Below are 21,442 nucleotides of genomic sequence, written 5' to 3' on the forward strand. Positions count from 1 at the left end.
TCCTCCCACGCGCAAGATCCTTGGTGACTGAGGTCGACTTTGTGAAGCGGGAGAGGCGGTGGCGGTGGTGGGGGAGGTCAAGTGAAGGGAAACGGGTGACGTGTAGGTCGATTGTGTCGGGGTCGCAAAGAGGGAGGGTGTCGGGGTCTGGGTGGGGGGCGTAAACGCTCCCACCGTGGAGAGCTGTCGACCGAAGTGTCTCTCCTCTCTGCGAGTCCTGCGGTCATCCTTGAGGGCCCGTTCCCTCGCAGCGAGCGCGAGTCCGAGCGGGGATGAGGGATCCAGAACCTTCCCGGTGAGCGGGTGGATGAAAGTCGTGGCCGGCTGGGAGCCGTACATTGACGGCGCTGACTTGGGTTGCCCATCCTGACTGAGGACAGGGGAGGAATACTCGGGCAGGCCGAAGGCTGGAGGCATGCTGCTGGAATAGTGGACATAGTTGTCTCCAGAAAACATGCCCTCGTCGATGGACTTGGAGGGCCGCAGTCGAGGAGTCGGGACTTCCATTTGTAAGGGTTGAATCCTCGCGTTTAGTGCTTCCCCGCCTTCGCCGGCGCCGCCCCCCGCCTCCCCCTGGATGTCCTCCTCAGATGAGAGGAAGAATGAAGCACTTTTTCTTCTCATGTCACGGAAGCGTTCCCTCTCCCGGCGCGCGCCGAATGCCGACGAGTAGTCGACGTTCTCCAGGTTTTGCTTCAAAGAAAGGGGAGGAGCGGCGGTTGATTGCGGCAAGGAGGCGGATGTGGCTGGCTGAGGTGGTGTGGAGCTGAGAGGCGACGGTAAAGTGGAGTTGGGGCTTTCCAGCGACGGCTGCTCCTCCGCGTCCTGCGGGACTTCGGCCTCCATGCTGCTACCCTGGCTGCTTCGACCGCTGCTGCTGGTGGAGGGCGCTTTGATGATGATGGTGGGGATGGGGATGGACGTCTTCTCTTTGGCCGCACCGCCTTTCCCACGATGCTGTCGCAGTCCGTCCTCAACTTTAGACTGCTTGGTCAGAGCGCCCCGACCCCCCCTGCGGGCCGCCCCCCTGCCGCTCCCTCCGCCTTGCTCCCGAGCGGCTGCGTGCGAATGATGCGGCACGTTTGGTTGGGTTTTAGGCTTGGCGCTCGTTGGCGGCGTAGCGCTACTGTAGCCTCTTCTTAAGCCGCCCATCTTGCCGCCGCCTCGCCTGGGCGCCTCTTGCTCCCTGGCGCACAGTCCTTCCGATTGTCTGCGGAGCGTCGAGACCATAGCCTGCTGGCTGATCCCGCCTCCTCGTTCCCAGCCTGATTGATTAGCATGGCCCGGTTGGGGCTGGTGCTGGAAGTGGGCTTGAGAGCCAGCGGGTATGGGCACGGCAGGCCCCCTCCCGGGATGAGGGCCGGCAGATAATGGTGGCTCGGGTGCTGATGTATTCGGGGGTGGGGGGATTTCTTCTGGTCCTGGCACTGACAAGCTACGAGCCAACTTCATCGCCGGTGGATGAAGGTACTGCCTCTCTTCTTCAGTTATGCCTTAGTACAACAACACGGGCAGTTACAAACAATTGCATGAAAGACCCTGTCAAATGAATTCTGAGATTTGTTTCTAAATACATTACGCAGGTTTCAAGATGATGGCGTGAGAACTGCGTAGCACTGAATTGTGTCACAATAGTGTTAAATTATTACTCACAATTTTAGTTTTCTTAAATTTTGGGGCATGGCTCAAACAGTGCCACGTGACGTATTTTTGAGTCCAGCACGAGTCGCCCCTCCCCACTATATAAAAACTTGAGCGCCTTCTTTCGCATCAGCAGTTATCCAGCACAATTGCGACGTGCAGTTAGCAAGGAACTATGTCTACATTTCCCTTCGGATATTCTGCTGACGTGGCAGTTTCACGCATAGAAAGGGCGCATTATGCAAAGAAAGACAAAGACGGGAGAGCAAAGAGGGCAGGGTTGTTAAATGACACATTTGTTTTTATTGTCTATTCTGTACTATTATTCTTTTTTCTTGTCCATATATAAGTTGTGTATCATTTGCTTGTTTTCAATTAGAAAAAAACAAATAAATCAATTCAAAATCAAAACCTCTTCTCTGTGCTGTGTCCAAGTTCCTAGACATTTATTTTTAATTTATTCTATTTATTTATTTATTTATTTATTTATTTATTTATTTATTTATTTATTTATGTATGTATTCTTTATTTAGTCTTACCAATGGATTTCTGACGCATCATGACTGCATGCTGGGCTGGTTGAAAGTGGGCTTGGTTGTAGGTAAAACCGGGTCTGGGATTTAATGTGGACTGCAGCTCGTACGTTGGCTTCAGGTGTCCGACATAATTAAAAGAAGAAAAAGAAGGTTTTAACAAAATAGAATGCTGGAAGGCCAAACATTTATAAAGTCAAACAAAACTGCGACTGGCTCATTTGCATACATGACAATATCAAAAACCATCCACCTCAAGTACTGGTGATGCACCGAGCAACAGAGTAGATGAATGGCCACAACGTGATTCAGACTTAAGCAAATGTGTGGGTGGCTCATTGCCAATCATTTCTAAGTGCTGTGAGGGCAGCAGCGCATCCCCAAAGCTAAAAGACAAAGACAGGCCGCATGATTAAATCTGTGCTGTTGCCCAGTGCAGGGACGAAACTCGCTCTGCAGGAGAGAGAATGAAGTCCACAGCTGACAAGTCGAAGGAATCGGACTACGTCCAAAATAAACCACGCAGGTTGCCAAATGTTCGTGTGTGAAATGTGTATAAGAGAACTGGCAGAAAATACCTCATTGGAGACGTTGGGAACGATACTCTTGCTCCGGTCTCTCTTGCCTCCGTGACCTCTCTGGCCTTGGTTGTCTGATGTAATCGTGTGTTGGGCGGCAGCCAAGATTTCATCCAGTTTATCTAAAAAAAAGAAAATGAAAAAAAAAAAAAGAAAAGGAGGGACACACAAAAAAAAAAGAGCGTTTCTTGATCCCCGAAGGTGTAGAAACACTCCATGACCAAAGAGTGTTCCTTACTCAGTGCCATCTGATAGACTGTCCTCTTCTTATCGGGACCCTGAGAGGAATCGTAGTCTGTTGGAATAAAAAAAAAAGAGAGAGAGAGGAAACGCTAGCATCAAACGACTCTTAATTAAGGCCCAGGGGCTGATCGAGCCAATGATAAAGCCTGACGTTCACCTGCTTTCTTTTTCCACGGAGAAGCAGCTGGAGCATACATAATTGGGAAATATAAATTAGGTGCGAATACAAGTGCCGTGTCGTTAGGTTCACATGGCAGATGAAGGGATGGAATACATACTCAGACACAAGATGGTGTGAGTGCAGAGGAGGGATGGTGATAGGGACGCAAATGACAATGAGCGCACACGATTTTGTGATTCTCCCACCTTTGTCCACTTCGGAGCAGCACATTTGGTTGTTGAGAATTGGGGGGGGGGGGGGGGGAAGGAAAAAAAACAAACAATAAGTACCGGTGTTCCTATTTCTTGTCACCTTTCTTCTTCACACATAAATCAAGAACTACATCGCTGTGAAAATGTTAGCGGCAGTATAATGCGGACATGCTGCGCAGAGAGATGGTCACAACTCCTCAGTAAAACTACAGTAATAAAGGGTTGTAACGTGACACCAATGCTGGTCGTTAGCCCATCTATGGTGTTTTGCATCGTTTGTTAGCATTAAGCTACGTGGACTTTCCTAAGGCAAAGCGGTGTGGTTGTTTGACATACGCCATTTCAAATTTTTGCTTGCAAGTCAAAGCAAGAAACAGGCCCAAAAAACAGCTTTTTTGCCCCGTGTCTTGGTCATCTTACCCATGTCCTCCAGCTCTGACGTCATTGACTTGGAGCGCAGGGCAATGGCGGGAGGGGTCAGCCTTTTCGTCTGCTGCGGGGCTGCATGGGGAAGCCAGCCAAAGGCAGGCTTGGTGTTTACTTTTCTTGTACGGTACACACATTGAGTCATCACTAGCAAGCGCTTTGATTACGCGTTGAGATAAACATGCAATCTGCGTTAGCGTCACATCGTCAACACGCGATGGAAAAGGGTGTGTGTGTGTGGGGGGGGGCATGGTGCTAACCTTTCTTTCGAGCGGTATCCTCCAGCTCGGGGTTTCTAGCAACCATGACAACTTTCACCATTAGACTGTTGCCACCCTGTCGGATCATGTTGACAACCTGCCGGTGTCCGACCTTCACCACATTCTGGCCATTCACCTACAATGACAAACATTTGGAATCACTTGCACTGATGGAAAGTAATGAAATGCAAATATATATATTTTTTTGTACTTTTAGTCTGTTTTTTTACTTTTACTGTAGAAGAGAAGTGCAAGATAGATTTTGCTTCTACTTAAAGTCAACCCAAACATCTTTTTTTCAAGAATATGTTCTCAGAAGGCCCACTAGTTGAAACACGGCATTCTGATTAATTTGTTTGTGGAGTACAAGTTAAGCAGCAATTCTGAATCTGAGCCGTGACTGGTCGTTGTGAGCAGTTGCGATGTCATTTTCAGCCGACAGAAGACAAAACGTCCGCCCCCAGAGATGGCTAAGAAGGAGCGGATTAACACTTATTCCACAAACGCAATATTTATCAGAATGCCCTGTTTCAACTAGTGGGCTTGCATAGAACATATTCTTGAAAAGAAAATGTTTGCGTTGACTTCCCCCTTAAGTACAGGGTGTGAGTACTTTTGCCACCTCTGCAAGGGTCAATGACAAAAAAATGACACATTCCAAGCTGTCCACACCTCGATGAGGAAATCCCCCATCCTTAGGCCGGCCCTCCACGCCACGCCCCCCTCATCGACAGATTCCAGGTACTGCAGCGCTGGGAACGCTGGCGTCGGAGTGAATTCCTCTATGGGAGTCTGAGCTGTTGAGAGAGAAAAGATGAGGATGAATGGAGATGAAACGAGTGCAATCACTTTTTTTTTGGGGGGGGTGGTGGTGGGGGGGGGATTGCTCACCTTTGGCTCCCCTAAGGACGAAACCAAATCCCTCGTTGTCTTTCTTCTGTAGGAGTGCTGTCTTCTCCTTAATGATGTAGTCACTATAAGGAGAAGGATGGGGGATAACAACAGAGTGGAGTCATTTGACTTCTGTTGTGAGAGGAAAGTAATTTTGTCAATTTGAGGGGGGGGGGGGGGGGGGGGGGAGAACAGTTTAACTGCATCACATTATGAAACCACACTGCAGCAAAAAAAAAGAAAAAAAAAAAAAGTCGGTGGCAAAATAAACAGCAATGGTGCACAATGTAAGTGAGTGACACGATGGAGGGAAAGCACCACGGGACGCCATTCCATACTAATCCAGTCTCGTTTCAACGTGACACAATCAAATAAACGGCCGCATACACTTGAGTTGCAAGCGTGGACTTACAAATGCACCTAAATGGCCGCATTAGCTTTCACAGCCTCTGGCAGCTTTTTGCAAGGATGCGGCCTCAGCCACTGCACAGACCAGTCATACATACATGACACTTTAGATTATGTACAAGCGGAGCTTGGACAGGCCTCTAATCGTCCTCCACAAACAACTCTTCATGCTCCAAGGCTACAAGCAAGCCTGGGAAGAGAGGTTACACTCACGTAGTCTGTTTTATGTTATAATGTAAGCAAACGTCTTTATGATTCTATTAGTATGTCTGGCTGGGACTTTAAGCCTTAAAGTTTGTCAGCACCGTGGGATTAAAAAAAAGAAATCCAGCTAACTTTCATTTGTTAAGTTTGTTTGCTTGTGACCTTCAGCTTCAGTTTTATGGATGTTTTATTTAATTGACAACCTAAAGAGAATCGAGTCTTATCTAATACAACAGTGTTTTTATCTTTGTTATTGTTTTATCGTTTCTAGATGTTGATAAAGGGAAAGTCCACCCAAACATTTTCTTTTCAATAATTTTTTCTATGCGCCTCCACAAGTCTAAACACGGCATTCTGATTAATATTGCATTTGTGGAATATGAGTTAAGCACTAGAAGTAAAATCCACCATCTCAGGGGGCGGCCACTTTGCCACTTGCTGTCAACTGAAAATGACATCACAGTTGCTCAAGGCTCAGCTAACGACCAATCATGGCTCAGCTTCAGAAAACAGGTGATCGTGAATGGTTGTCACGTGAGCAACTGTGATGTCATTTTCAGTTGACAGAAAGTGGAAAAAATGGCCGCCCCCTGAGATGGCCTAAAACGAGTGCATTTGAGTTCTTAGCTCATATTCCACAAATGCAATATTAATCAGAATGCCATGTTTTGACTAGTGGAGGCTCATAGAACATTTTTTTTTTGTAAAGAACTTTTTCGGGTTGACTTCCACTTTAAAGAGTTTAAAAGTGGCGCCGCAGGAGATTTTGTCACCCAGATGTACGTGTGACATCACGCTGAAAAGGTCTATAAAGGGTTTAACAGTTACTACAGGGGGATGAGGTCCAAAAGCAGAAGATGAAAAGCTCCATGATGAGCCCCAAAGACAAGAGACGATCCACACAATGAGCGCCGAACCGAAGACGATTGTCACTTTCCTTCACTGAGGTCCAATCCCTTGCGCGCCTTCGCCAACGCTTTGCCGCCTTCCAGCCATCTGCTCCTCACACCTCATTCCTTTTTCTCTCACCCTGTCCTCCATCATGCGTTCCCTTCTCTGAAGATCAAAGTAACACGGAGTGGGTGGACCGATACATTGAGCTCTTTGCGCATCCACTTGGGCGAGGAGGGGGAAACACAGCCCGGTGACGTCGGTCCTCCAGGTGTCTCCGACTGAGACGTTTGCTCACTCTTGTGCTTGACTTTCGCTCCTCCGGCCTGGCTAATTTAGAGCTTCGAAAGGCGCGAATGTCTCTGAATGCTCCCAAACGGTCTACACGAGCAAATTTGGCTTTTTTATTTTTATTTTTTTGGTGCTGAGTATGGAGTGGCAGTGTGGGGACAATAGCCACGCACACACACCACAAGTGATGCACTTGATGGATGTCGGGTGACACACACACACACACACACACACACACACACAGTGGATGGAGCCGTATCAAATATTCAGTGTGGCACATAGGGTGGCATTCCCACAGCACCGGATGTGCTACGACAGAACCAGCTTTTCTCTTCATTCAAAGGCGCACGAACACACACATAGGGATGAAAGTGAACCTTTTGCACAGTCGCACACATCCTTAATGAGACAATGGCTCTTGAAAGAGACACGGGTACAAATAAGCCAGGTCCCTATGAATGAGAATCGGCTTCAAGGTAATAATGAGTCAAAGAGAATGCAATACACCCACATTGTCTGACCGAAATGCATTAATGCGTGTCCTCTTGACACGCACACACAAGCACGGAGTTGAGAGACACACAAATTGGCATGCTGCAGCGTCTACGATCCAGAAACATTTGACGGGAAATGTCACCAGCCACGCAGGCTCCGACACAAACGGAAAGATGACGCGCGCGCGAGCCAGCGGCACATGAATTCGGCGTTTGAAGAAAAAAAAAAAAAAAAGGGAAGGACACGGCCTGTCAGTAGCATGGTCTACCTCTCCCCTCTCTCCATTGTCCTCTCCTCACATCCATAGCCAGCCAATGAAGGAGGAAACAGCCGCTACCTGTAAATGAACCACACGCTCCTGTTTCTGGGGCCCACTGACGGCCACGGAGAAGAGAGGGAGAGAGAGCAATCTCTCTCACCGCATCCCCCCATTGCCATGTCACCCCCACTCCTCCTCCACCATCTCCCCCCCTCCCCTGCGCGTTGCACTCCTCCCTTCCTCCATCCGACGGGAGCTCAGGCAACCAGAGTGGAGAGAGAGAGAGAGAGAGAGAGAGAGAGAGAGAGAGAGAGAGAGAGAGAGCGGCAGAGGAAGAGTGCGCAGGCCCGAACCCTCTTTGAGAATACGTTTGAGCTTTTATTACAAATCTGACCAGGGTGCTGAATTGTCCATGCACTAGTCTGCACTTTTCCTCATTAATAAGACAATTCAACGCGCTAGTATAACAACTACAGGGCACTAGTAGAATGTTTTACTGTGTGAATGTCTTATTGTATGACATTTTTGTGTGCCAATAGAACAACTTGGGTGCACTAGTAGAGTGTATGTCTAACTAGTGACATGTTCCCACTACTGTATGACATTTCTGCGCACTAGTATGATAACTCGAGTATACTACTCGAAGGACTAGGACACGCCAGGAGATAGTGATGTTTTTTCCACTACTGTATGATATAGTAAATACTATATTTCTTTGCAGTAGTTGGCAACTGTGTGCTACTAGTGCGAGACATGTTTATCCTTAGTAGCCTCCTGGATCTTAGTAGTAACACCCAAATGACCACTAGTGGTTTTACCTAACCTTACTAGTAAGACAGTCATCCTGCTAGTGCGCAGAAATGTCATACCGTAGTGGAAAGCATAGTCCTCATACTAGTGTGCTTTCTATAAAGCCATTTGAGCATTTATTTGATATCCAGCTCGAGGTCCATGTACTAGTATGCTCTTTGCCCTCACTAGTAGGACAGCTTTGGCATACTAGGACAACATCATGTCACAAAAACGGTGCGCTACTTGTACTCATTAAGTTCAACAATGCTTCTCTAGTATTACTAGTCATTTGCAAATGTCAACTAGTGCACAGTTTTGCCTCACGGGTAACATTTGGTCGACTAGTGGGGAGAAATGTCAAACAGTAGTGGGTAGCAGTTGTTGGAAAAAATGTGACTAATAAGACATTCTACTAGTTGTATTGCTCATCGGAGCATTGACTTGTCTCACAAGCGAGTAGAAAGAGCATACCAGCACATGGAGGAAATTGAAACTGCTCAAATGGCTTTCCGTGACCCGCATACTTGAGACAATGGAGGAGTTTGACAACATGAGATTTATATTAATCGGCGTGTGTGATAGCAGGCGATCGAGGGGGATGGGTGACGATAACAAGATAAGGATGTGCAAATGAAAACGCTCTCTAGCGCTGGCGAATCACAGATTGGCTAACAGCTGATTCCCACCAGAGACGCACACACACACACACGCGTGCACACACACCTGCCAACTTTAGCATCGCCGAGCTTTTCGTCACAAACACTTCTCCTAGTTGCTATGTGGAATCATATTTGACATTTTCCCAGCGAGGGAAAACATGTATCGGATCACCTTGTTCCCGGTGAAGCACCACTCCACCACTGCTCTACAATAACACGCGTACAATACAAAACCACAGAAGAAGAAGAAAAAATACAAAGTAGGGCTCAATATATTTGAAAAATAATGAAGATTTTCCTCAATATTGCGATTTAATTTTGCACTTGGACTGCACTTCTCAAGCACTGAACTGACCAAGACACGATACAAATCAGTAAAATGCAAAACAAAGCCTACCAACCAACCCGAATGAAGCAGAGATTTTTTCTCCATCCTCCAAACCACATCCATTGCAATTTGAATGTGATTAATTGTTGAGCCCTAATACCAAAAAAAAAAATTAAAAAAATTGACAGGGAAAAGGGCCATGTCAGTCCCAGTCTGCGAGAGGCTGTAAAAGCTCAGGGTAAGCTCCCCTCACGAGCAACCAACGCTCAGCCTGCTCATGACTCATCATCAGCAACATGATGTATTTACTCACAAAGACATATTCAGACGCGCACCGACTCCCAAGCAAAACATGTACAGCCTTATGTCAAAAAAAAAAAAAAAAAAAAGGCAGAGCTATAAGGAGCTGAAAATGACACAGTTCACTGCAACAACAACCCCCCCCCCCCAAAAAAGAAGCAAACGATCGAGAGAAGGCGCCGATTCGGGATGTAGCACAAGGGCAGACATAACAGCACAGCGGGTGAAACAAGTGGGCTCGCTCAAACACGCCGCCTTTGCTTCCTCTCTGCTAATGCCGCCGAGCTGACAGATCACTTGCTTCCCACATCCACGGACACCATGTTCCACAGAATCCACACTGGCAATCGCTTCAAGGTCGTCACGTGACACCGGCAAAGGGACAAATCTTTAAATCTGTGCTTCTCAAACTTGCATTTCGCCGTGGGAGAAAAGAGAACGTCAAGGAATAAACTGCACGTACTGTAGTATCCGCGCGTTGGACGCGCGCACGGCCTAGCGAGCGAGGTCAGGAAGTGAAATTCTCCTCAGGCGGACTCTTACCTGGGACCATCGGTGCCGTCGTAGGCGCCGACTGTCACGTTTCGGAAAAGCTTCCTCTTGGCTTTGCCGCTGCGCGTCTCTGCAAGGCACACAGGCGGGCAACACAGATGCTACAGTTTCATTTCATCGCTTTCTGTCTGACACGTTGCATGGCTTCCTTCCTGAATGCGCAGGCCCCGTAGCCATGACTCTCACATGTGGCCATCATTACAGCGACTTAAAGAATAATCCCACCCGGAGGGACCATATAACCTATATTAACAACGCATCCAATCGAAGCGCTGTACAATTATTTCATCTATAACACCTGAGGCCTGTGATAATGTGATCTACTATCTGGACAATTCATCAGAATGACAAAACATTAAGCTTTTGTACTCGGAAAATATGTCCATGTGTCCATTTTTCTTATTCCACTTGTCTTCATAGTTTGGTGTATTCAAGTATTTATGTATTTAGTTTTTTGGGGTTTTTTTTTCAGCGCTGGGGGCGTCAATTACCGGTACTTACATTTTTACTGGTAATCATGCTAGCAGGCCTACTTTCCAATTACATTTTCTACTTTTGACAGATGCTTAAAAGCCTTTTGGCCAAATAATCAGACTTTTATTATTATCTTTTTTTTTAAAATCTGCCAGGCAGCTCTTTCCATTTGTACATCTCACCTGGTCGATTGTCCTTGTTGACAGGTGCCACCTCCTCCACACAGTCTGAGGGGAACCAGCCAGTGCGACCCTTCACCGTTCCTTCCCAGTATCCTCCCTCTCCGACACTTAACACTGCCAAGGACCACATGATGCATCTTGTTTAAGTTTGTGCCTCTTCTCCGACAAATGTAGCAGGAAATCTTCCGCAAAGAAGACCCTACTAAATTCCTCTCTTGCACTTTTCAAGTTGCGCTTCTCCCACCTTTAACTTTGTCCCCTTTGTTGAGCGACAGCTGTCTCTCTCCACTAGCGGAGTGCGCCCGAGTGGCTACGTACACTCGCCCTGGCACTGCGCTGTACATTCGCTTCATTTGAGCTGCCCCGCCGCCTGCAGGGTTCGCCCTGTGGACAGAGGTCAAAACAACGACAACCTCTCACCGGAGTGCGAAATGGGTCACACCGCGGAAAAGGCCCTAACTAGTCGCTCCATTTCTATGACTTCATAGAAGGTTCACTAGCTGCTCACTCTAAATGCGACAATGTGACATTCTCGTGGTTATAATTAGTCGGGAAATGTAAGTGGGACAACTAAAGCTCAGCACAGTTTATACATGGAAGCAAAAGGACCTGATTAGCTCGAGAAGGCATCGGTCTCGATGGGCTCCTTACCCCTGCCTGCCTCGTGGCTGCCGGTGCCTCTCCTCTGTGTCACTCTGGCCTCCTCGCCCTCGTGATGGCGAACGAGTGCGATTTCTGGGGCTGCTCGTGCTTCGCAAGCCAACGGAGGCCCTGCGGCGGCCCTGCGGAAGCACATAGACGCACCTTGACTTGCGTGTCTGATTCAGGCAGTTCCAAAAATTCAAAAAACTTCGGCGTTTGCAAATTTGCAGATTGTTATAGAAAATCTATCCTTTGTGATTTGCAGCGTTTTGCGCTCAGGCCAGCGCCATGTCTAGTATAAAAAATATCGCTTTGGCACCATCTGGTGGCATCTTGGTGCAGTGCTGGAGCAACTTCGCGGTAGTTAAGAGTAGCAGCTTTGTTTAGTCAGGCCATATGAAATCAATGTTCCCTATTTGAATGAATTAAAATGCCATTGTGCAACTTAGTACAACTTCATATACCTGAGCTGGGTTGGGCGTGGTTGCGGCCTTGTTGGGAATAACCACGGGATCAGAGTGTGTCATGGTGCTGTCGCTGTTAGCTCGCAGCAAGGGGTGGGACTGGACTGAGGGAAGAGGCAGCGTATGGGCACTTTCTTTTCGCTTGGGGACATATTTTGGCGACTCCAAAAAGGGAACTACAAAGAAGAAGGAGATGCATGTGAAAGAATGAAACCGAGGAAGATACGCAGTCAAAATTGAAGGACAAGCGTGAAGAAGAAAGACGGGGCAGCAAAACTCACCTATGTCTGAATCTTTGTGGTTTTTGATAATTTCCCCGAGTTCAAAGTGACCAGACATCACAGCCAGCTGCAAACAGAAAACAATGTGGACACCCCATTTCAAAGCTCGAAAGTGAAATAACCAATCCAGTGGCACCTCTAAAGTCGAATGCAACCGGTTAGAGGTCCCACTGTAATTGGCGGCTTACCTGAAAAGGGGTCTGACCATGTTTGTTCTTTGCCTCCCTATTTGCTCCCCTGTACAAAAGAACCCGGACACAGCTTTCCTAGTAGAGGGACAGCAATTAATCACCATCGGCATTAATAATGGGCTCTATTGGCAGTCGTTTTTTTTTTTTATAGGAGGGGATTAGTTCTACTTGCTTTGTTGTACAGGGCAGAAATGTGAAGTGCGGTATTCCCTGAGGCGTTCTGAGAGGAGGTGTCTGCCCCATAAAACAGCAGATGCTCCAAGTGTTGGGCAAAGCCGTTCTGGCAAGCCTTTCAAAGTCAAAACAGTGGGATAGACATACAGAGTGTTCAATTAGGCAAACATTGCATGTGAGCAGGAAACAACAACAACAAAAGAAAAGAACCTCACATGTGTTTTTACAATGCTGTTGTTATTTTTTTTCACACGGGCTCAGATCAGTTGAATTGACACAAACAAAATATCATTAGACAGAAATGAGCTTTCAGCAGCCAGAGAGGCTTCCTCATATTTTCCTGCAAAGACTAAAATAATTGTGTGACATGTGCAAAGTAAAGAGGGAAAAAAAAAAAAAACAGCACGAAGCAAAGCAAACCAAAATAAAATACCATGACAACGAGCTCGCAGCACACATTCATCAGAGTGGCGCCGAGACATAATGGAAGCAAGCAACGGCCCTGCATCCAAGCGCGCGCGCGCGCGCGCACGCACGCAGATCACTGCTACGCATTAGCTGTAATTAGCACGAGATGAGTCATGCTTTCAACGGCGAGCAAAATATCATAATGTCCACATATTATGTACAGTGTGAGCCTTGATTGGCTCCTGTGAGTGATGAGCTGATGCTATGAAGGGTACCTTATGCATTTCTTCCATTCCAAACTCCTCGTCATCCCTGTGCTATTGAGAGGAAGGGGAGAGAGTGGAAAGATGAGTGCGTGAAGGCCAGCAGAGTCGAATGTTGATGTTGGGGCGGCGTAAAGGTGAGGCGAGAACACAGAGAGAAGCAGTGGTGGGGAGTAACTGAGTTCAAATACAGTTGTGCCTTGAGAGTATCGAGCTCAAAACACTTGTATCGTAGATTCTCTTTGCCCATTGAAATGAACGGAGATATGCGTTTTAGAATAAAAAAATAAATAAATCAATAAAAGAATGGACACACAGGCTGAATATCAAGAGACAACTTGTATTTGGGGGAGCTGTCCAAGAGTACCTGATGGGACTCATCCCAACCGTTCTCATCCCTGGTCCCCAACTTGGCCCGGTAATAAAGCAGAGTCTCGCAGCAGGAGGTGTCGCCCCCTGTCAGGACGGTGTGGTACAGCGGGGTCAGGCCACAGCGGTCTTTGTAGTTTGGTGAGCTTCCCAACGACAAGAGGGCCTGGCGAGCAAGCAAAACAACCATAGAACCAGGAGACACTTTTCTAACAATATTTGCCATTTGAGCATTTATGAATCTTACAAATGAGGAGAAGGAGTGTACTAGTACAAGGACCTCAAGTTGGATATCAAAGATACTGCATCAGTGCCCAAGCGGCTTTTCACACATCTGGATGTCACTTTGGAGATCTTACCAGCAGCCCGGTGTGATTGTGAACCCTGACTGCTTTGTGCATCGCAGTCAGGCCATCTCTGCTTCTAAAGTCCAAATGAGCTCCGCCCTGAACCAGAGCCCTGATGCCCTCCACCGGCAGACCCGACTGCGCGGCCACAGTCAGGGGGGTCTCTAGCTCGCAGATGGGCAGGGAGAGAAAATGAGGATGCGTGGGGAAAGTCCATCTTCATGAGCGGACACAGACACTCACCTCCGCTCTCCGGGTCGTGAAAATTTGGGTCGAGACCTTTATCGAGGACTTTAAACATTTTGTCCAGTGCTCCAGTTTGAACATAATCCATGAACTTCTTCAGACTGACCTGAGAAGATGTCAGGTAATGTGAGTAGAAATACTTTTTTTTCCCACAAAGCACGGAAAGGCAAGGCGGGTTTGTCTAGCACGTGTCATGTACAAGCGATTCAAAGTGCTTTACAAAAACACATTAAAAGCATAACAGAAAGAGAAACAAATAAACAAATTGACGGAAACCAAATCAGTCTAGATGAATTAAAAGATCGCGTGCAAATGAGAATTAAAACGAGAATGAAGGACGGATTCACGAGAATGTTGCAGTGTACAATCATTTTTTCAGCAACTCACTAACCTTTGTGCAAAGCTTGGAAAGCGCCTTTTCATCCAGATTGGTCTGCTTATATACTCTGGTTTTGTATCTGAACTGAAGAGGCGGAGAAAAAAAAGGTGTTTCAATCAGTCACATGCTGCATATTTTAAAATATCAAATCAAATGCAAGCTCCATCAAAATGTTTGGAGAAAAAGTAAATTTGTAAAGATAGCACACTAATTTAAAAAAAACTGTAAATAATGTTGAACGTTTCAAGATACTATTTTTTATCTTATTAAATCATTTAAATGTTGTCCCATCATTTGTAAATATGCTTTTGTCCCAAGATATCTCACAAATTTAAATTTAAATTCTTTAGTTGAAATTTACAAAAGTGGCATCAATGTTGCCAATATTAGTTTCACCAGCAGAGGGCGTTGTGAGATCATTCTATTACACCATGTTCACTTCACACTCACTGCTTAATATGAACTTTTTTGTTTTTTTCCACGTTTTGTTCTTTTTTCACATTTCAACCCGTATAGTTGTTGCAGTTTAATTCAAAAGTGAAAATGTGGAAAGGTTTGGAAGAACTATGTCACCTACATTGTCTCTAAATACAAATGATCCAATGAAAGTAGGTCCACAATTTTTTGCTTCCTACCTCCAGGTAAGGCACCCCTTTCTCAAAGGACTGCGAGTATTCCCGCAAAGTCCTCTCCTCCGCCAAGAATTTGGCGTCGCGGCCTTCTCCCGCCGGCTGGAAGAGGCCATAATTCAATACGTCCCACAAAGTCTCGGTGAGGGATCCGATGATCTGCTGCTTAGCGTTCCACACCGTGCAGTCCTGGTCAAACTGGACACACCTCTGAAAGACACAAAGGTCAACGTATCTCCGTTACCCGGGTCTGCGGCATTGTCAAATACAATGAGGCAATAAAAAACATGCTTTACTTGCACCGGAAGCCTTTTGGGAAATCAATAAAAAATGACTTAATGGTAAAAACTAAGCTGGTGTTTCAACTTCATTTGCTTTATTTTAACCATTAATCGTAAAACTACATTTTCACACATAATGGTGAGAAATACATTTTGAAGTGAATAAATGAATGCTGTAGCACTTGTTAAAAGCAGTCTCGCTAATAACTATATTAAAAAAAATGCACAATGGCAGTTACTGTGATTAAAATGCATGTTTGTGTATAGTAAGCTGTATGTAATAGTAACCTTGAGCAGTTGCTTTTAAATGTAGCGTACCTTATTTATTTACTCATTGTTTCTTGTCTGTCTACATGTGTTCAACTCCCCGTTGTTTAAAGGGTTATATCGCCGCAACACTGGCGCTATTCGTTAACCCGTCCGCCTATGGCCTTCGCAGTGGTCTCGGTCCAACAGCCCCCTCCCCACCCCCCCGAGCTGCATTTTCATTAATTCGGTTACGGTACATTTGGGGCAAACAGCAGTTTATTATAATACACCAACAATATGCTGTAGAGCCAAATGAGGTCTATATGGAATACCGATTGCTCAACTTTCAATAATTCATCCTCTGCTACAGTAAACTCAGAGAAATAAGACTGGAGACGAGTGTGGGGCCAAATACCTCCCTCATGGTGAATTTGTGCAACAAGCCAGCGGAGAAAGAACAAATTAGCGCATGAGCGTGTGACATCCACCTGAGACTCATTGGCCACAAAAAAAAAATATATGCGCGTGAATGCATTTTGAGATTTTACGGTCATTTGCGCGTGGCCCTTTTCCTCACACCATTACATCACGTTACACCCTGACAGCATTTTATCAAGTCTTGAGTCACGCAGTCGGGATGAGCAGGTTCTAACAACAGGGGCATAGAGGTGTAAACCAGATCCGTCCATGCGTACCGTTCCGTTTCGGGGAGCAGTGAGTAAAAACTCCACAGCTCAGCACAGTTCACCCCCCCCGACCTGCGCAACCCTCACCCGTGAGCATCCACCCCCTATACGTTGCACTGTTAGTTCGCCGTAGGCCCAACCGACTCTATTGGCATGGCAACCACTTCATTAAAGGAGGCAGGCCCCCGTTGCCGTAGCGATATCTCTGTCGCCCCAAGGGGCTCACGCGCAGGATGTGAACGTATAGGATTATACTATGAGGTATACGTGTGCCCTTATTGCTTTGTCATGTGCTGTGCGCTTTCGATCGGACTGAGAGGAGATCATCATGATGTCTACTTTATGTCAGTGGTGCGAAGTGAGGACAGTCCACGAAAGCTGCGAGACGAGAAAGGTGATGTTCAAGTGGTGTAAAGGGAAGGTCACATCAGAGAAGCAGAAAGGTACAAATACTTTGATGTTGTACTTAAAACGGACGATCGGAATGAGATAAAACAAAAAAACTTTTTGTCGTATTTTTTTTTTAAATTGCCACCTCTGCTATATGCTGCAAAATGAAAGTTTCTATTCCCAAGCCAGGCAAGTTGTGCGCGTCGTGTTCGGCGTCTGTCTCTCATCACTTCAGTAATGTTCCGGAGGTTTAGGTGGGTACTGTACAGCGTATTCCATATCCGTATCCTTGCGTCCCACCTCTCCCCAAACTCATTAAAATCCAATTAGATGATTAGCAATTACTGCTACATTGAGGGCAGATTAGCTGACATGTAGAACAGCCAGCATGTAAGGGAGATAGCGGGGGGGGGGGGGGGGACTTACACAGGGGCACCGTTTTTCACCGAGTCGTGCGATGTGTGGGCTTGTCAATTCTCACCTGACGGCTCAGCACAAGCCAGAACTGCTTTGAGTGTGAATTGGAGGCAGGTTGGCGTCTTCAAAATAAATAAATAAAAGGATATCCATATCTGACCCTTGGGCACATGCCTACATGTCTGCCGTCACAGGCGGATGAAGTCAAGCTCATTATTTTCTCTCACTTCCTTCTGGGAGTCATCACTCGGCAGAATGACAACATTGTCAAAGGAGGTGCGCTTTCAACAAAAGTGTGCAAGAGTGGTCTGCTTCCCCGGGAAGAGCGCCTCGGATTCAAGATGGGAACGTTTGCTCTGAGTCAGAAAAGGCTGCGATGCATTAAACAATTTGCATTTTGCGTTTCTCCTTTCGTCTTGACATTCTCTCAAGCAAGAAAACTTGTTTTCGTGAGCCACATTGTAGAGAGCAGATTTCAAGTGAAAAGCGGCACCTTAAATGCCTTGCAAATTATTACGCAATAAAAACGTGAATAAAGGAATTAGACATTACTTGGGCTCCATCTGAAGATCCCGGGGGAAGCTGCTATTCACATTCGCCTGATGCCTTTTCAAACAAATGAACAAATTTGGCATTCTCTTAAAAACACGTTGCTAACCATGACGTTCGCTAGCCAGAAGCTGAGCTTCACTGTATTTGTTTACAGACGACGCATGTCTGGGGATCTTTAAGATTTGAACTTAAGTCAAAAGGAAATTGTGGCAATCATTCACCAGCCGCATAAAATGATGCCGAAGACCAGATCCAAAAGTTTGATTCTGAAAATGTGGGCTCCCTCTAGTGGTATGCGAAAGAATTACCGAGCGAGTACAGTGTAGTTGTATTTCACCACGGCTCATTTGGAGCTGCAATTGTGTTGGTGGAGACAATGCGCGTACCGTTTGCTTGATGTCAGGAATCCCGATGCGGAACACTATCATGGTCAGGAAGGTATCCTCCGTCGGCGCCATGGTGGTCATGCTGCGCTCCATCAGCGCTCGTCTCTTGTGAGTCGCATTCAAGTGATGCTGATTGGCCGCCACGCCGTGATGCTGCGTCTTATCGGCTGCTTGATGGTGGGGGGCGGCTTGACTGGACGCGTACGTGAGCGCCCGGTTTCCCGGGTTGCCCGACCGGGCGGGCCGCTCTGCTCTCTGCCGCCCGACCACAACGGCTGCCGGTTTGGCCGCGTCGCCGACGTTGCCTTCCCAGGATTGCCGTCCTCCCGTCATCGCCTTCCCAACCGGAGCGTCTAACCCTCCGTTCTCGAGGTCACGCCCACTTTCCCTTTTGCGGGTTTCTCTGCCCTGCTCCTCATCCTCTTCCTCATCCTCGCCGTCTTTGTCATCCTGACCGGGATAAAAGTGCTCGTTATTTCCCAACACGGTTTGCGGCGCAGGGGTCACTGCGGAGAAGGTTGAGTGACATCACGGCTGTCATGAAGATAAAACATGGCGAGAGACTGGGGTCATTCCTTTGAAACATGCTGTGAGGGACTGGGAGAGAAGCGAGTCCGTTTTTACCCGCGGCGGGTTCATGATGGTGCGAACCTGGCAAAATGAAAGGTCTGGAACAGAAAGGTATTCGCAATCACGCTGCCACGGCACTTTGGTGTGATGTGAGGGATCACCTCATTGCTCCAGAAATAAATCGATTTATCAACTCAGAGGAAATTTCACCTGAAAAACCTAAAATATTCCAAACTTTCTGCGTGTATTGTTCAAAAAAATATATAGTTTTAAAGTTGTAGTAAATTATTATCAAATTATTTTTGAATTTGTGTTTTGTTGTGTTTTTTATTTCATTGAATACTATTGCATCATTGCGGTTGTCTAAGGAACTGAACTTCATATTATTCAATTTGTCATTTCATTTGAACATACGATGTGTCGGGACCGGAAGGATTGTGCTCAGTGAGAGAAATATTCAGGCCCACCCATTAGCCACGTCCTGGCTCCGCCCCTGGCTCGCTCGCTCGTTTGACCGTGCTGCTTAACGACACACGCCATGTGAGATCAAAAAGGCCACGCAACACCAAAACGTTCGCGTTAGTGAGCGGCGAGCTGGCGGTCGGCACATTCCACTGAGCCAGTGGGGAAGCTTGCGGAGCTGATGAAAGGCAGGCTCGATATACATAAAGTGTGGCCTAGCATCGCACGATGATCTTTGCAGACGAGGGTGAGTTAGATATGCAATTTAGCTTCGCATGAGGTCAAGCTCTTTATAGTCGGTGGAGATAATGAAGCCAAACATGTTGGAGGCACGACTCAGTGCCAACAGCTCGATGGTAATGGAGGAAATAGTCAGCCGTACTGCATCATCACTCATTTTAATGGTCCTGCTTTCAAATAAGTGAGGCTCCCTGAACGTACGGCCGATTCTGAAATGTTCTTTCCAAAAGGTCTGACAACCCTGTGGTCAGTACAATAACCACCGGGTTACATTTGTGCCCTTTGTTTATTGAAGAAGTGACCCAATGGCTAAGACGCCTGACATTGGATCAGGAGGTTGCGGTTTTCGAGTGCCTTCATGGTTGTCGCACGTCAACAAATGTCAATGTTAATATACTCTCCAAGAATCTGAATTATGGCCAAGTGTGTTGTAACGGACAAGGAATTTGTCACGACGGCACTAATTATTTTTGGAGGCGATTCTCCTTTATTCGCTGAAAAACTCTTTAGGCCACAGCCATGTCTAAAATGTGGCATCTGTAGGCAGTTAGAAATCTTGTTCAGGGAGGCATCAAGTGACTCGTGGATTTTAGTTACTTGTGGAAGGACCTCCCCTTTGCAAATAGCAGGACCTCGCTGTCCAGCAAAGAAGACACTATAACAAGTGTGCAATAGTGCAGTAAAACCAGACAAGAGAATTTTGCATGCCCTATTCTTAATTCTTGGAAGTGTTTCCATGAAGGCATTTTCACAGTGGCAAATTTGCGCCTCCATATGTTGTGTGCGGGTTTTCCTGTCTGGCTTGAGGCGCTTTACAATCACGGCCAACAGATGCTTGACTGCTGCCATTCAGAAAGACAGATGGAGCTCAATAAAATATCTCAACGCAAAATGGGGGTGGTGTTGACGAGGGGGGGGGGGGACACACGACTCCAAATGGGACACAGACCTACAATCGGCGGCATGCAGAAATAATGTTGTGATGTCAAGGCCTAGAAAAAACGCTGATGTGCCAAATTTGCGAGTGAGTATTAGGGCCAAAATAGTCTTAATGAGTCGATTAGAAAACGTTCTAACAGTTTTTTTTTTTTTTTTTTTTTTTAATGTTTTGTTTTCAGGAGCCATCAAATGACGCCGTTGCTTACTGGACATGCTGTCTGACTTCAGATGAGAAGATTGAGGGTTAGAGTGATTGCAGGTTGTCCGAAGTGGGGCCCCATTTTGTGGCCTTCTGCATTGTCAAAAATGGTCAAAAACAGATCTTGTTTTTGAAGCTCGCCATGCATAGCGCAAATTGTATTATACTCAGTGTGACGACATTAAAGCTTCTCAAAAAGCTGCTGAACTGCAGTTGGGATGACAGAAAAAATTTCTAAGCAAGTGGAAATTTTGCAAGGCGGCTGTATGGCGAGCCTGCGATGGCAAGGGAACGACACGCTTACAAAAGTGCAAAGCCGAAGCTGTCAAACGCTGATGGCCGTCCATCTGTCCAAGTGATACCTGAAACCAAAACAACCACAAAATGTCAGAGTGCAGTAAGTTTTGGGACACTGTGCCAAAAGAAAATGTCTCCAAATCGCAAACGTAAACACAACGTGAACCAAGACAAAAACATTCAGGGAAGGGAATTTGCGTGAATAAATGAACAGCCAACAAGCGCGTGGTTTAAATAAATCAAAGCTCAAGTATTGGCTCATTTTTCAATCTCGACTTCCATCTCAAGTTGAATGATTCTTTAATCACGAGGTGCCATTAAGATGCTTGTTAGCACTCTCAGGGTGGGGGGGGGGGGACATATGTTTGATTTATGAACAAATTCTCATCCAATATTGAGCTACATTGATGGAGACTTTCACTCAGCAAGATAAGAGACGGAAAAAAAAAAGAGGGGCTGAGAGAGGAGGCAGGAGAGAACTAATTGGAATGTAAAACTGAAAGGAGGGACGGAGATTGTCGTTCGCATAAAGCTGACTAATCCAATTTGGGTGCAGAAAGGCGAGCGAGAGGACAGCAGAGTTGCGGGATGAATGAGAAGCA

General features: G+C 46.5%; 1 protein-coding gene across 1 annotated transcript in view; it reads right to left on the reverse strand.

Moving 5' to 3' along the window:
• The window catches only part of LOC147128883 (SH3 and multiple ankyrin repeat domains protein 1-like), a 36,285-nt gene that overhangs the window by 6,335 nt on the left and 8,508 nt on the right, over nucleotides 1–21,442 (reverse strand). Inside the window, 24 exon segments of the mRNA XM_086017026.1 lie at nucleotides 1–1,493; nucleotides 2,181–2,289; nucleotides 2,753–2,874; nucleotides 2,991–3,047; nucleotides 3,788–3,868; nucleotides 4,054–4,189; nucleotides 4,726–4,850; nucleotides 4,945–5,027; nucleotides 10,115–10,193; nucleotides 10,780–10,893; nucleotides 11,024–11,163; nucleotides 11,431–11,561; nucleotides 11,886–12,061; nucleotides 12,167–12,233; nucleotides 12,355–12,432; nucleotides 12,530–12,646; nucleotides 13,215–13,256; nucleotides 13,570–13,737; nucleotides 13,931–14,082; nucleotides 14,162–14,270; nucleotides 14,556–14,627; nucleotides 15,179–15,382; nucleotides 18,134–18,583; nucleotides 20,848–20,905. Coding sequence (XP_085873152.1) covers nucleotides 1–1,493; nucleotides 2,181–2,289; nucleotides 2,753–2,874; nucleotides 2,991–3,047; nucleotides 3,788–3,868; nucleotides 4,054–4,189; nucleotides 4,726–4,850; nucleotides 4,945–5,027; nucleotides 10,115–10,193; nucleotides 10,780–10,893; nucleotides 11,024–11,163; nucleotides 11,431–11,561; nucleotides 11,886–12,061; nucleotides 12,167–12,233; nucleotides 12,355–12,432; nucleotides 12,530–12,646; nucleotides 13,215–13,256; nucleotides 13,570–13,737; nucleotides 13,931–14,082; nucleotides 14,162–14,270; nucleotides 14,556–14,627; nucleotides 15,179–15,382; nucleotides 18,134–18,466 — 4,188 coding nt within the window. The 5' untranslated portion in view covers nucleotides 18,467–18,583; nucleotides 20,848–20,905.

This window comes from Filicampus tigris, chromosome 19 (assembly GCF_054856515.1).
Source record: "Filicampus tigris isolate MCC_2025a chromosome 19, RoL_Ftig_1.0, whole genome shotgun sequence".
Lineage (NCBI taxonomy): Eukaryota > Metazoa > Chordata > Actinopteri > Syngnathiformes > Syngnathidae > Filicampus > Filicampus tigris.